Source organism: Gigantopelta aegis, chromosome 15 (genome assembly GCF_016097555.1).
Source record: "Gigantopelta aegis isolate Gae_Host chromosome 15, Gae_host_genome, whole genome shotgun sequence".
NCBI classification, from domain to species: Eukaryota; Metazoa; Mollusca; class Gastropoda; order Neomphalida; family Peltospiridae; genus Gigantopelta; species Gigantopelta aegis.
Genome location: NC_054713.1, coordinates 211288 through 228225, shown reverse-complemented (window position 1 = coordinate 228225; position 16938 = coordinate 211288). Strand labels below are relative to the sequence as shown.

The 16938-nt window shown below is 36.7% G+C and overlaps 1 protein-coding gene across 1 annotated transcript in view; it reads left to right on the top strand.

The window, feature by feature from the left end:
- The first annotated feature begins 4466 nt into the window (after window positions 1–4466).
- The window catches only part of LOC121390248 (dentin sialophosphoprotein-like), a 52378-nt gene continuing 39906 nt past the window's right edge, over window positions 4467–16938 (top strand). Inside the window, exons 1-6 of the mRNA XM_041522031.1 lie at window positions 4467–4545; window positions 4681–4987; window positions 6032–6135; window positions 11109–11252; window positions 13879–13986; window positions 15324–15431. Of these exons, the coding sequence (XP_041377965.1) occupies window positions 4467–4545; window positions 4681–4987; window positions 6032–6135; window positions 11109–11252; window positions 13879–13986; window positions 15324–15431 (850 nt within the window). The remainder of the gene's footprint in view (window positions 4546–4680; window positions 4988–6031; window positions 6136–11108; window positions 11253–13878; window positions 13987–15323; window positions 15432–16938) is intronic.

Genomic DNA, 16938 nt, shown 5'->3' with positions numbered 1-16938 from the left:
TCTAGGATCAATCCCCGTCAGTGAGCTCATACTATATAACTATGTAACTATATCTATATATATATATATATAATTAAATTTTCTTTGCGTCTATACACTTTACGGCAATCTGATTGGTCGAGAGGTGCTTACTTTTTTTTGTTCATTTAAGAATTGACCGCAATTATTTTTTGGTTCATGCAAGTATGAACCAAAAAAACGATGTGCACACTTTATGACATGTAGATCTATACGCATTGATTTACAAAAAACAACCCAACCTCTTCGCTAATCATCACATGAGACTCGGTCGGTGGCCAAAGAAATCATGTAGGAAACTTCACACCTGTAACTTACTTGTAAGCGATGTTCTACAGCTGTTGGCGAAAATTAAACGGTTCTACCGACAGCATTAATGTTAGACACGTTCCCTTCATTCACAGTCATAAAATATAAACTAAACACGAATAGGACAATTCCTTCCAATATAACTAAATGATTCATAAAAATGCACAACAGCTAGAGGAAATGGCGTCGCTCATCAAAATTAGGTCATTTACCAAATGACGTCATTTACAAAAAATCACCTGATTCAAATAATAGTGAATGAAAGTTTGCATTCTTACGCGACATAAGTTTCAATGAAGTTTACACAAACAATACTACTGCCGTATTTAAAGCAAAACAAAATAAATTCAGTTATGTATTGTTAAATGACTATATGACTATATCTCTGAGAATATATGTTCATGAATGTAAACCAAAGGGTTGAAGTACATCTGAGAATGTATGTTCATGAATGTAAACCAAAGGGTTGAAGTACATCTGAGAATGTATGTTCATGAATGTAAACCAAAGGGTTGAAGTACATCTGAGAATGTATTTTCATGAATGTAAACCAAAGGGTTGAAGTACATCTGAGAATGTATTTTCATGAATGTAAACCAAAGGGTTGAAGTACATCTGAGAATGTATGTTCATGAATGTAAACCAAAGGGTTGAAGTACATCTGAGAATGTATGTTCATGAATGTAAACCAAAGGGTTGAAGTACATCTGAGAATGTATGTTCATGAATGTAAACCAAAGGGTTGAAGTACATCTGAGAATATATGTTCATGAATGTAAACCAAAGGGTTGAAGTACATCTGAGAATGTATTTTCAGAAACGTAAAGATGCTCGAGTTCTGATGCCTGTGAGGTCATTAACTAATGAAGAGTATGGAGAAATATTTGAGGCTGTTTCAAAACGAGTTCAACAAGAAGGTATGGCCTGTAGTGGTCCCATGCCAGTCCCACTGGATGAGACTATAGACTTTGTCTCCGTTTTTCTATCGGTCTGTCCCACATATTATTTTCCAGACTATTTGTTTTGCAAAGGCTCAAGATATTGATCTAAACGTTTATCTTGTAGAGTTACAGATCAAATTTGCCTTTCATGGGGATTTGCCCTTGTTTGACAGAGTTGTGGCCCATAAACTTAAGAAATATGTAAATTTGTTGGTATATGTTGGGGACATTTATTGTCTAGTAACACTGTCTTCTTCTTCAAATGCTTAATAGTACTGTCTAAATTCTTGTTTAACCTGAATACTGGATTAATTTTTGACAAAAAACATGTTGAGGTGGTACACATTTGTAACTTTTACTCACATATTTTCACTTAAAAGTTTTATAAATATATAAAATAATGCTCATATATGTGAATCGGTAAGTATAACATTCAATGGTTTTTCTAATTTTTATGATATTTTAATGAGTTAATGTTTATTAAAATTAGGCAAAAAATCTATAGTCACATTTACTTCTGCGCACTTGTGGCCAGATGTCCAGTATTTATGGCCATTATTCCCATTAACTGTGTTTTTCTGACCAGAATTGGAAGTTCATGTACATCCACAAATTTTAAACGTAATTGTACCCTTATAGCCTCTCGCAGAAACCCTGGTAAAGGATCTCTTCGGGATCGAGTGGCTTCTTCTGTTGACAAGGCTCTCTTCGGGATCGAGTGGCTTCTGTAGACAAGGCACTAGATAGAGATTCATGGAACCAACCACTATTTCCAAACCCTGGTAAAGGATCTCTTTGGGATCGAGTGGCTTCTTCTATAGACAAGGCACTAGATAGAGATTCATGGAACCAACCACTATTTCCAAACCCTGGTAAAGGATCTCTTTGGGAGTGGCTTCTTCTATAGACAAGGCACTAGATAGAGATTCATGGAACCAACCACTAAATTCCAAACCCTGGTAAAGGATCTCTTCGGGATCGAGTGGCTTCTTCTGTTGACAAGGCACTAGATAGAGATTCATGGAACCAACCACTATTTCCAAACCCTGGTAAAGGATCTCTTTGGGAGTGGCTTCTTCTATAGACAAGGCACTAGATAGAGATTCATGGAACCAACCACTATTTCCAAACCCTGGTAAAGGATCTCTTCGGGATCGAGTGGCTTCTTCTGTTGACAAGGCTCTCTTCGGGATCGAGTGGCTTCTTCTGTTGACAAGGCTCTCTTCGGGATCGAGTGGCTTCTTCTGTTGACAAGGCTCTCTTCGGGATCGAGTGGCTTCTTCTGTAGACAAGGCACTAGATAGAGATTCATGGAACCAACCACTATTTCCAAACCCTGGTAAAGGATCTCTTCGGGATCGAGTGGCTTCTTCTGTTGACAAGGCTCTCTTCGGGATCGAGTGGCTTCTTCTGTTGACAAGGCTCTCTCTTGACAAGGCTCTCTTCGGGATCGAGTGGCTTCTTCTGTTGACAAGGCTCTCTTCGGGATCGAGTGGCTTCTTCTGTTGACAAGGCTCTCTTCGGGATCGAGTGGCTTCTTCTGTTGACAAGGCTCTCTTCGGGATCGAGTGTCTTCTTCTGTTGACAAGGCTCTCTTCAGGATCGAGTGTCTTCTTCTGTTGACAAGGCTCTCTTCGGGATCGAGTGGCTTCTTCTGTTGACAAGGCTCTCTTCGGGATCGAGTGTCTTCTTCTGTTGACAAGGCTCTCTTCGGGATCGAGTGTCTTCTTCTGTTGACAAGGCTCTCTTCGGGATCGAGTGTCTTCTTCTGTAGACAAGGCACTAGATAGAGATTCATGGAACCAACCACTATTTCCAAAGCCTGGTAAAGGATCTCTTCGGGATCGAGTGGCTTCTTCTGTTGACAAGGCACTAGATAGAGATTCATGGAACCAACCACTATTTCCAAACCCTGGTAAAGGATCTCTTTGGGAGTGGCTTCTTCTGTAGACAAGGCACTAGATAGAGATTCATGGAACCAACCACTATTTCCAAACCCTGATAAAGGATCTCTTCGGGATCGAGTGGCTTCTTCTGTAGACAAGGCACTAGATAGAGATTCATGGAACCAACCACTATTTCCAAACCCTGGTAAAGGATCTCTTTGGGAGTGGCTTCTTCTGTAGACAAGGCACTAGATAGAGATTCATGGAACCAACCACTATTTCCAAACCCTGGTAAAGGATCTCTTTGGGATCGAGTGGCTTCTTCTGTAGACAAGGCTCTAGATAGAGATTCATGGAACCAACTACTATTTCCAAACCCTGGTAAAGGATCTCTTTGGGATCGAGTGGCTTCTTCTGTAGACAAGGCACTAGATAGAGATTCATGGAACAACCACTATTTCCAAACCCTGGTAAAGGATCTCTTTGGGAGTGGCTTCTTCTATAGACAAGGCACTAGATAGAGATTCATGGAACCAACCACTATTTCCAAACCCTGATAAAGGATCTCTTCGGGATCGAGTGGCTTCTTCTGTAGACAAGGCTCTAGATAGAGATTCATGAAACCAACTACTATTTCCAAACCCTGGTAAAGGATCTCTTCGGGATCGAGTGGTTTCTTCTGTAGACAAGGCACTAGATAGAGATTCATGGAACCAACCACTATTTCCAAACCCTGGTAAAGGATCTCTTCGGGATCGAGTGGTTTCTTCTGTAGACAAGGCACTAGATAGAGATTCATGGAACCAACCACTATTTCCAAACTCCCATTTGACTCAGCATTGTGCAGAGATACAGTCTTGATGACAAACAATGGTTTTGTCGTTCACATTGAGTACCTTTAAGTTTATTCTTGGTCACTGCCTTGCTATATCCCAGTATTTTATGACATCCGTTGTTTATTCATGTTCTATGTGTTAATAGTACTCCGGCCAGTGCACCACGACTGGTATGTGCTATTCTGTCTATGGGATGGCGCATATAAAAATTCTTTTGCTACTAATGGAAAAATGTAGCGAGTTTCCTTTCTTAGATTATATGTGAAAATTACCAAATGTTTGACATCCAATAGGCGATGAATAATAAATCAATGTTCTCCATTTGTGTCATTAAACAAACCAAATTTTAACTTTAAAACAAACTTTAGTACGTGTTGTACATTGTTACCTTCACAGAATAGAACACATATCCTACATCATTAATCTGGTCATCTTTATCATTGTTTGTTTTTGCAGCAGAAAGCATTAAACAGGAAATGGCTCAATACATTAAGGAAGAACCTGACGTGGAAGTGAAAGCAGAACATGGCAGTGATGATGTAGCAGCTGATGATGGTGATGATGATGTAGCAGCTGATGATGATGTAGCAGCTAATCAGCAAAATGATGATGATGATGATGTAGCAGCTAATCAAGATGATGATGATGATGTAGCAGCTAATCAACAAAACAATGATGATGATGATGTAGCAGCTAATCAACAAAATGATGATGATGATGATGTAGCAGCTAATCAACAAAACGATGATGATGATGATGATGTAGCAGCTAATCAACAAAATGATTATGATGATGATGTAGCAGCTGATGATGAAAAACATGTGGTTGATAATGATGATGATGTACCAGTTAATGAGCTAGACGATGATGATGGGACAGATGGTGATGATGTTGATGATGAACAACAGCGTGAACACGGGACAGACGACGAACAACACATCCAAGATGGACAAGATGACGACGTAATCAGTGGAACTGACATCGATAACTGGGACAGGTATTCCTATATCCCTGGATTAACAATATTTACTTGTTTTACATAACAAGTGGTTTGATAACTGGGACAGGTATTCATATATCCCTGGTTTAACAATATTTACTTGTTTTACATAACAGGTTGTTTGATATCTGGGAAAGGTATTCATATATCCCTGGTTTAACAATATTTACTTGTTTTACATAACAAGTGGTTTGATATCTGGGACAGGTATTCATATATCCCTGGTTTAACAATATTTACTTGTTTTACTTGTTTGATAACTGGGACAGGTATTCGTATATCCCTGGATTAACAATATTTACTTGTTGTTTGATAACTGGGACAGGTATTCGTATATCCTTGAATTAACAATATTTACTTGTTGTTTGATAACTGGGACAGGTATTCATATATCCCTGGTTTAACAATATTTACTTGTTTTACATAACAAGTGGATAACTGAAGGAAAGGTATTCATATATTCTTGGTTTAACAATATTTACTCATCTTACATATTAAGAAGTGGTTTGATAACTGTAAGAGGTATTTCTATATTCCTGGTTTAACAATATTTACTTACAGAACAAGTGGTTTTTAACTGGAAGAGGTATTCATATATTCCTGGTTTAAACAATTATTGTCAATATTCACTTGTCTTGCAGACTAAATTAAGTGGATTGTGAATTGATCAACAGCCAATAGGTTATTTTTAAGGAACAAACTCGTTAAAGCTCACTCCAAGGATTGATTTTCTTGAGACTTGTGGCAGAAAAAAATCAACAGAAGTATTCGTCCCAGAAACTATTAGTCTGATGTGCACTGAGTTTAATGCTCAAATTTTGTAAGAAACTATTTTAGGGATTTGATCAGGACTTAGGATTTTTGATATATCTTAGAACTAGGATATCGTAAAACCATTGTAGGCCATGGCATTTGATGATAATATAGTGCTAAGAAAGCTTCGGAATTTGGTAGCTTGTTTCTAAATTTGTTGCAACCTCTTGTTTTACTTAGCCTAATTAAAAAACTGAAGACTATTAAAACATTTTTTTTGCTTGTCAGAAGAAATGAAGAATGCTGTGGAGAAGAGGACACAAGAAAACATACAGAGAGCAAGAAGTCACCTGCAACGAAAGTGAAACACGATCGACAACATTGGCATTCACGTCCGTTCCTTTTGCATCTTACAGTGTAGTTTCACTTTCATTTTCACCATCTTCATTCTGTGATCAGATCTCTGCAGTACAGATCGATCTGATCATGATTATTACAAAGATATAGGGGCGGAACGAAGCCCAGTGGTAAAGCATTTGCCTGATGTGAGGCCGGTCTATAGTCTGTCCCACAAGAAATGTTTTTTTTCAACACTATGAAATTTACTATAAGTTATTTATTTCTGAGCCGATTGTTATTAGTGTTTTTTGGTTATTTCCAAAACACTATTTTTAATCTCCTTACGTGAAACCAAACTGAAATTATTTACTAAAAACATTTTTGTAGGAGAAGGGACGGACTAGAGGATCGATCCCTGTTGGTGGGCCCATTGGGCTATTTCTTGTTCCAACCAGAGCTCCACGACTGGCATATACCAAATGTTTGACATCCAATAGCCGATGATTAATAAATCAATGTGCTCTAGTGATGTTATTAAACAAAACAAACTTTAACTTTACAAAGATCTGTAAAACGGGTATTATTCCTGGGAGTAAATTTTCAGTTTTTAATTTTTTAGTAGTCTAACACGTAATAGTATCCCATTCTGAGCGACTCGGCTGATGAGTGTTGCAGTTACACGTCTTTTAGGCCTATCCACGTGACCACATGGTGAATACTATTAATGAATGTAATCCCAGAAGTGATGCAATCAACTCCAGTGAGTGTGAAGAAATAAAGACAAACACTTGTGCTATTTGTTAAAAATGTCTCAACTCTTGTTCCTGTACACCAATACTGAAAAAGAGCTATCGTCTTGTGGTTGACATTTATTAGAACTTTAGAAAACATTGTCCTTTATTTTGATTGGCCAGTTAAAAATAGAAAGCAATACGGAGTGAGAAGCATGTCCAAATTCTAATTTAGAACAATAACAAAACAAACTTTATTTGTTTTGTAGCAGTTGTCTGTGTTTTGTGGTTATTGTTTTACCATATTTATAGTACAGGTACTGTGAGTAAATGTACTGTGTTGCATTTATCTCCTTATTGTTTTTTTGTTTTAGTAATTAGGCCTATTTGAGTAAATAATTTTCACGGTTAAATTAAAATGCAAAAAAACCCCCAAAATTACAAACGTGCGAATAATATCCATTTTATGGTATACATGTATGTTAGCCTGGTTTGCCAGCAGACTACTACCCACATTAGAAATGAAATGTTTTATTTAATGATGCACTCAACACATTTTATTTATGGTTATATGGCGTCGGACATGGTTAAGGACCACACAGATATTGAGAGAGGAAACCCACTGTCACCACTTCATGGGCTACTCTTTTCAATTAGCAGCAAGGGATCTTTTATATTCGCCATCCTACAGACAGGATAACACATACCACGGCCTTTGATATACCAGTCATGGTGCACTGGCTGGAGCGAGAAGTAACCCAATGGGCCCACTGATGGGGACTGATTCCAGACCGACCACACATCAAGCGAACGCTTTACCACTGGGCTACATCCTGCCTCATACCCATATTAGGTGCTAGATGTACACGGTATTAATTATCTTTGAAAATAGGAGGCTGCTTGAGAAAAGATACCAGTAGGTAGTGATATTAACTGAATGCAGAGAGGTTTATAAATGTAAGCATAGAAAATTGGTGGTAGTAGCGAAAACAATAGGTGTCAAAAAACTCTCTGCTGACTACTGGTGAACACACTGGAAGTATACTTGTAGAAACAGAATTTGGTGTCCTCACGTCATGTAACATCCTGTGTTAAACCTATTGCATGCCTTTAGGGTGTATACTACCAAATCAAATCCCATAGACAACAATAGTAATATGTAATATGCAGCGTATCAATCGACATAAACTACAGATAAAAATGCTACCACCCTCACCCTTAAAGTAAATCAGAAAAAATTGGGGGTCAAGCTGCTCATTTCAGATAATGGATAGCGTCTATGACTACCCTAGTTCCGTACAAAATTTGAGCACTATTGTTTTTACAGGTACCCCATACATGTTTCAAGCACATGGCTACTTGAGACAGTGGTATTAGATGAAATAAAATTGTAAACATCTTTTGTGCAGATGAAACTCATTTTTTTTACACTCACATTTATGACCTATCACAGGACTTGTGGTGTTAACTTCTGTATCAAAAGTTGGGTGTACCTCGAACTTTGACCCAGCCAGAAGGTATTTGGTTTAGTACTACCTTTAAAGCCACATGCTAACATGTAGTTTATTTCTCTCTCTATCCTGTAGCTCAGTCATAGAGAGATGCCCAGCATGCAGTGGTTTGTTGGATTGACCCCCAGTCATTGTGTTTCTCCAATTACTAATAGTCTACAACTGGTATTTCAGTGTTTGTTACTACATGACAGGTGGTGATTTGTGTTACAGCTACTATCTACTGTTCATGTTTACAATTATACAATTCACTGTGTTCAATAGATATAGCTACCTACTTTACATGCTTACAATTATACATCTCACTGTGTTAAATAGATATAGCTACCTACTTTACATGCTTACAATTATACACCTCACTGTGTTCAATAGATATAGCTACCTACTTTACATGCTTACAATTATACATCTCACTGTGTTCAATAGATATAGCTACCTACTTTACATGCTTACAATTATACACCTCACTGTGTTCAATAGATACAGCTACCTACTTTACATGCTTACAATTATACATCTCACTGTGTTCAATAGATACAGCTACCTACTTTACATGCTTACAATTATACATCTCACTGTGTTCAATAGATATAGCTACCTACTTTACATGCTTACAATTATACACCTCACTGTGTTCAATAGATATAGCTACCTACTTTACATGCTTACAATTATACACCTCACTGTGTTAAATAGATATAGCTACCTACTTTACATGCTTACAATTATACACCTCACTGTGTTAAATAGATATAGCTACCTACTTTACATGCTTACAATTATACACCTCACTGTGTTCAATAGATATAGCTACCTACTTTACATGCTTACAATTATACACCTCACTGTGTTCAATAGATATAGCTACCTACTTTACATGCTTACAATTATACACCTCACTGTGTTCAATAGATATAGCTACCTACTTTACATGCTTACAATTATACACCTCACTGTGTTAAATAGATATAGCTACCTACTTTACATGCTTACAATTATACACCTCACTGTGTTCAATAGATATAGCTACCTACTTTACATGCTTACAATTATACACCTCACTGTGTTCAATAGATATAGCTACCTACTTTACATGCTTACAATTATACATCTCACTGTGTTCAATAGATATAGCTACCTACTTTACATGCTTACAATTATACACCTCACTGTGTTCAATAGATATAGCTACCTACTTTACATGCTTACAATTATACACCTCACTGTGTTCAGTAGATACAGCTACCTACTTTACATGCTTACAATTATACACCTCACTGTGTTCAGTAGATACATAGCTGCCTACTTTACATGCTTACAATTATACACCTCACTGTGTTAAATAGATATAGCTACCTACTTTACATGCTTACAATTATACACCTCACTGTGTTAAATAGATATAGCTAGACCTACTTTACATGCTTACAATTATACACCTCACTGTGTTCAATAGATATAGCTACCTACTTTACATGCTTACAATTATACACCTCACTGTGTTCAATAGATACAGCTACCTACTTTACATGCTTACAATTATACACCTCACTGTGTTCAGTAGATACATAGCTGCCTACTTTACATGCTTACAATTATACACCTCACTGTGTTAAATAGATATAGCTACCTACTTTACATGCTTACAATTATACATCTCACTGTGTTCAATAGATATAGCTAGACCTACTTTACATGCTTACAATTATACACCTCACTGTGTTAAATAGATATAGCTAGACCTACTTTACATGCTTACAATTATACACCTCACTGTGTTAAATAGATATAGCTACCTACTTTATATGCTTACAATTATACATCTCACTGTGTTAAATAGATATAGCTACCTACTTTACATGCTTACAATTATACACCTCACTGTTTTAAATAGATATAGCTACCTACTTTACATGCTTACAATTATACACCTCACTGTGTTCAATAGATATAGCTACCTACTTTATATGCTTACAATTATACATCTCACTGTGTTCAATAGATATAGCTACCTACTTTACATGCTTACAATTATACACCTCACTGTGTTCAATAGATATAGCTACCTACTTTACATGCTTACAATTATACACCTCACTGTGTTCAATAGATACAGCTACCTACTTTACATGCTTACAATTATACACCTCACTGTGTTCAGTAGGTACATAGCTACCTACTTTACATGCTTACAATTATACACCTCACTGTGTTAAATAGATATAGCTAGACCTACTTTACATGCTTACAATTATACACCTCACTGTGTTAAATAGATTTAGCTAGACCTACTTTACATGCTTACAATTATACACCTCACTGTGTTAAATAGATTTAGCTAGACCTACTTTACATGCTTACAATTATACACATCACTGTGTTCAGTAGATACAGCTGTCTACTTTACATGCTTACAATTATACACCTCACTGTGTTCAGTAGATATAGCTGCCTACTTTACATGCTTACAATTATACACCTCACTGTGTTCAATAGATATAGCTGCCTACTTCACATGCTTACAAGTATACACCTCACTGTGTTCAGTAGATACATAGCTGCCTACTTTTCTCATGTAGCCTCCTACTTTAACAATATCCCTGAAAGTTTCAGACATGTATTGTCCTGTCTTTTGGAAAGGGCTATTAAATGATAACAATTTTAAGACTATCTTATGTAGTATAGTATTTTGTACTATATAGTCATGTTTGTATAGTATTTTGTATTATATAGTCATGTAAAATAAAAATCTATTAATATTATTATTATTTTCTCTGACGACAGCAATTCATGCCAAGGTTTCTAAGATGTTTGTTTCCAAAGCAACCTGTCGAGACGAGAGAGGCAGACGGAAAATGAATGTTCAAGGAAAACATCACAATGAAAAACCGAAAATGAATGAGGAGAAAAGGAACGTGTTTCAGCGAGGTCAGTAATTATAAACAGTAGACTGGTGACCCTTATTTCTCTCATTCTGTAGATATGGGTGTCACCCACTTGTTCGTCAGTGATATTAAACAGTAGACCGGTGATCTTATTTCTCTCATTCTGTAGATATGAGTGCCACCCACTTGCTCGTCAGTGATTATAAACAGTAGACTGGTGACCCTTATTTCTCTCATTCTGTAGATATGAGTGCTACCCACTTGCTCGTCAGTGATATTAAACAGTAGACTGGTGACCCTTATTTCTCTCATTCTGTAGATATGAGTGCCACCCACTTGCTCGTCAGTGATATTAAACAGTAGATGGTGACCCTTATTTCTCTCATTCTGTAGATATGAGTGCCACCCACTTGCTCGTCAGTGATATTAAACAGTAGACCGGTGATCTTATTTCTCTCATTCTGTAGATATGAGTGCCACCCACTTGCTCGTCAGTGATTATAAACAGTAGACTGGTGACCCTTATTTCTCTCATTCTGTAGATATGAGTGCCACCCACTTGCTCGTCAGTGATATTAAACAGTAGACTGGTGACCCTTATTTCTCTCATTCTGTAGATATGGGTGTCACCCACTTGTTCGTCAGTGATATTAAACAGTAGACCGGTGATCTTATTTCTCTCATTCTGTAGATATGAGTGCCACCCACTTGCTCGTCAGTGATTATAAACAGTAGACTGGTGACCCTTATTTCTCTCATTCTGTAGATATGAGTGCCACCCACTTGCTCGTCAGTGATATTAAACAGTAGACTGGTGACCCTTATTTCTCTCATTCTGTAGATATGAGTGCCACCCACTTGCTCGTCAGTGATATTAAACAGTAGATGGTGACCCTTATTTCTCTCATTCTGTAGATATGAGTGCCACCCACTTGCTCGTCAGTGATATTAAACAGTAGACTGGTGACCCTTATTTCTCTCATTCTGTAGATATGAGTGCCACCCACTTGCTCGTCAGTGATATTAAACAGTAGACTACGTGGTGACCCTTACTTCTCTCGTTCTGTAGATATGAGTGCCACCCACTTGCTCGTCAGTGATATTAAACAGTAGATGGTGACCCTTATTTCTCTCATTCTGTAGATATGAGTGCCACCCACTTGCTCGTCAGTGATATTAAACAGTAGATGGTGACCCTTATTTCTCTCATTCTGTAGATATGAGTGCCACCCACTTGCTTGTCAGTGATATTAAACAGTAGACTGGTGACCCTTATTTCTCTCATTCTGTAGATATGAGTGCCACCCACTTGCTCGTCAGTGATATTAAACAGTAGACTACGTGGTGACCCTTATTTCTCTCATTCTGTAGATATGAGTGCCACCCACTTGCTCGTCAGTGATATTAAACAGTAGATGGTCACCCTTATTTCTCTCATTCTGTAGATATGAGTGCCACCCACTTGTTCGTCAGTGATATTAAACAGTAGACTGGTGACCCTTATTTCTCTCATTCTGTAGATATGAGTGTCACCGACTTGCTCGTCAGTGATATTAAACAGTAGACTACATGGTGACCCTTATTTCTCTCATTCTGTTCTTCACATCTGAGGTGTGCGATCAAGCTTCTGTTCCCATGCACACCTTATTTTAAACTCAGAAGTGTTTTGTATCGTCGACATAAATTAGTGTAACAGTGCATCTTCTGCCAGTTGTTTGAATAAAAGATGGTTTAACACCAGCTAGGGCCAGTATTTATAACACCCTTGAGGTATTATTGTTACTGTAAGTTACTATCGGTTACATTTATTATGTTTACATCTGTGTTATTAAAAATGCATTTTTGTTAATGTGCATCATATACTGGAGAAGTTTTCTTTAGATGCTACTTAATCATTTGCCTGGGTCCTATGAGGCTGGAGCTTACGAAGGACGGTTCATTCTGTAGGCAAGCTTCTTAATTACAGGCTTCTGAGAATTTAATCTTTGTCTAAACCCAGGATTTTAGTTCTAAAATTTGACTTGACACCCATGGCTTTGACTTTGGGAATTTTAACATTGTTGCACAAACATTTGGGAATTTTCAGTTTTATTTAAAAAATATCTTAGTAAGATTTGTTGGAATCGAAAAGACTAATACATATACATGTACTTGTATTGATTCAAATTAATATCTAGTCTTATATATTGCTTTCAAAATATGCCTTTATATAATAATACAAAATGAGAATTATTTACATTGATTGGGAATTGTTTACTCCAAAATTGGGAAGAAAAAAACGACATAGCTTTTGAGGAATGGTGGGGAATGGTGCCGATTATCAGAGTCTAGAAACATAGGTGATAAAACCCTGAAACCATCTGTGGGTTAAGCTGAATTAATTATAGGTTATTTATTTCATGTTACATAACCTGTAACAGCCATAATACAATGTCTTAAATTTAATGCATGAAAAAAATAGGTTATATATGTAAAAGTTGAACTCCAGCTGAACAAACGATGGTTCTTTAAAATGTTTATATGTCTTAACACACCAAATTCAGTTTCCTTATTGCATATCAATGTGCTAAAAAGTAGAAGTGGAATTCAGTTTAAATTGTGCTGACTTACTGTTAAACAAGTATTTCTTTCTTTCTGTATATGAGACTGTGTTTATGAACTTATTTCAGTGAAGAAATCATCCTCTGGAGAGAAGGAATCGCTGCAGTCCAAATCTGTCAGTAAGAAACACGTATCCCTGAAAGAGAAGATGAAGGAAAGAGAAATTGAAGATATAGGTAATTTGTTTATAGGCAGTTTGAAAGAGAAATTGAAGATATAGGTAACTTGTTTATAGGCAGTTTGAAAGAGAAATTGAAGATGTAGGTAATTTGTTTATAGGCAGTTTGAAAGAGAAATGGAAGATGTAGGTAATTTGTTTATAGGCAGTTTGAAAGAGAAATGGAAGATTTAGGTAACTTTGTTTATAGGCAGTTTAAAAAAGAAATCGAAGATATAGGTAACTTGTTTATAGGCAGTTTGAAAGAGAAATTGCTAATTACAGGGACGTGGGTTCGGTGTGGAAATCTTATTACTAATTACGTGTATTAATTATTGCTAATTACAGGGACGTGGGTTCGGTGTGGAAATCTTATTACTAATTACCTGTATTAATTATTGCTAATTACAGGGATGTGGGTTCGGTGTGGAAATCTTATTACTAATTACCTGTATTAATTATTGCTAATTACAGGGACGTGGGTTCAGTGTGGAAATCTTATTACTAATTACCTGTATTAATTATTGCTAATTACAGGGACGTGGGTTCAGTGTGGAAATCTTATTACTAATTAGTTGTATTAATTATTGCTAATTACAGGGACGTGGGTTCAGTGTGGAAATCTTATTACTAATTACTTGTATTAATTATTGCTAATTACAGGGATGTGGGTTCAGTGTGGAAATCTTATTACTAATTAGTTGTATTAATTATTGCTAATTACAGGGACGTGGGTTCAGTGTGGAAATCTTATTACTAATTACCTGTATTAATTATTGCTAATTACAGGGACGTGGGTTCAGTGTGGAAATCTTATTACTAATTACCTGTATTAATTATTGCTAATTACAGGGACGTGGGTTCAGTGTGGAAATCTTATTACTAATTAGTTGTATTAATTATTGCTAATTACAGGGACGTGGGTTCAGTGTGGAAATCTTATTACTAATTACTTGTATTAATTATTGCTAATTACAGGGACGTGGGTTCAGTGTGGAAATCTTATTACTAATTAGTTGTATTAATTATTGCTAATTACAGGGACGTGGGTTCAGTGTGGAAATCTTATTACTAATTACCTGTATTAATTATTGCTAATTACAGGGACGTGGGTTCAGTGTGGAAATCTTATTACTAATTAGTTGTATTAATTATTGCTAATTACAGGGACGTGGGTTCAGTGTGGAAATCGTATTACTAATTAGTTGTATTAATTATTGCTAATTACAGGGACGTGGGTTCAGTGTGGAAATCTTATTACTAATTACCTGTATTAATTATTGCTAATTACAGGGACGTGGGTTCAGTGTGGAAATCGTATTACTAATTAGTTGTATTAATTATTGCTAATTACAGGGACGTGGGTTCAGTGTGGAAATCCGTTGTGTCAGAAATGGCGTTATTTGCCAGATGTAGCCGACCCTCTCACTCTACCCAGCAGGTGGCAGTGCAGCATGAACCCCAGTGAGTATCTCACACAGTGAAAACTCAGTGACTCACAGTATCTCATAGTGAAACTCAGTGACTCACAGTGAGTATTTCACACAGTGAAAACTCGGTATCTCATAGTGAAACTCGGTGACTCCCAGTGAGTATCTCACACAGTGAAAACTGTGAGTATCTCACAGTGAAAACTCCATGACTCCCAGTGAGTATCTAGCTCACACAGTGAAAACTCTGTGACTCCCAGTGAGTATCTAGGTCACACAGTGAAAACTCTGTGACTCCCAGTGAGTATCTAGCTCACGCAGTGAAAACTTTGACTCCCAGTGAGTATCTCATACAGTAAAAACTGTGTGACTCCCAGTGAGTATCTCTGACAGCGAAACCTCAGTGAGTATCTCATACAGTAAAAACTGATTCACAGTGAGTATCTCAGACAGCGAGACCTCGGTGAGTATCTCATACTGTAAAAACTCTGTGACTCACAGTGAGTATCTCAGACAGCGAAACCTCAGTGAGTATCTCATACAGTAAAAACTGTGATTCACAGTATCTCGCACAGTGAAACCTCCCATGTATGTTGTTTTATTACACTGTGGTGATAACCATGTGATATTTATCGTCTCATCACATGAAAATACATCTTTTGAGAGGTCATGACCTCTGATCACGTGTGTCACAGTACAACTCCGCATAGATGTTATGCAAAAAAAAGTGTGCACATGGTTCTTTCGATTCATATTTTTAAATCGGAAAAATACTTGCTGTCAATTCTAATAATTAATGTTAGCAGCATTATTTAACAAAATATATATTTGAATAATTTAGTTTAGCATTGAATATGTTTATAATATTGTTTATGTAAACTTCATTGATAAATGTGTGGTGTATAGGAATGCAAAGTTTCATTGATAAATAGCTAAATGAAGTAACCACAATATGACGTCATTTTGCTAAATGACATAATTTGGTAAGCGGCACCATTTTCCTGGTCTTTAATCTGTACATTTTCATGTCTTGTTTAGTTATTTTGGAAATCATTCTGTGCGATTTTTATTCATTGATGTGCAGTGTAATAAATAAAATACTATACTCGTTCCCATGTGAAACCGTTTATATTACGAATGTGTTTTTAATCATACATCACTTGCTTTTGCTCGTGATGTACTATTAAAAATACACTTGTTGTAATATAAACAGTCTCACACAGGAACTTGTTTAGTATTCTCTCTGTCCTGTCTTTACAAACGATGTGTACAACAGCTATAAGAAGTATCTCACAGTGAGTATCTCACACAGTGAAACCTTTGTGTATGTTGTGTACAACAGCTGTGAGAAGTATCTCACAGTGAGTATCTCACACAGTGAAACCTGTGTATGTTGTTCTGTCTTTACAGACGCTGTGTACAACAGCTGTGAGAAGTATCTCACAGTGAGTATCTCACACAGTAAAACCTGTGTATGTTGTTCTGTCTTTACAGACGCTGTGTACAACAGCTGTGAGAAGTATCTCACAGTGAGTATTTCA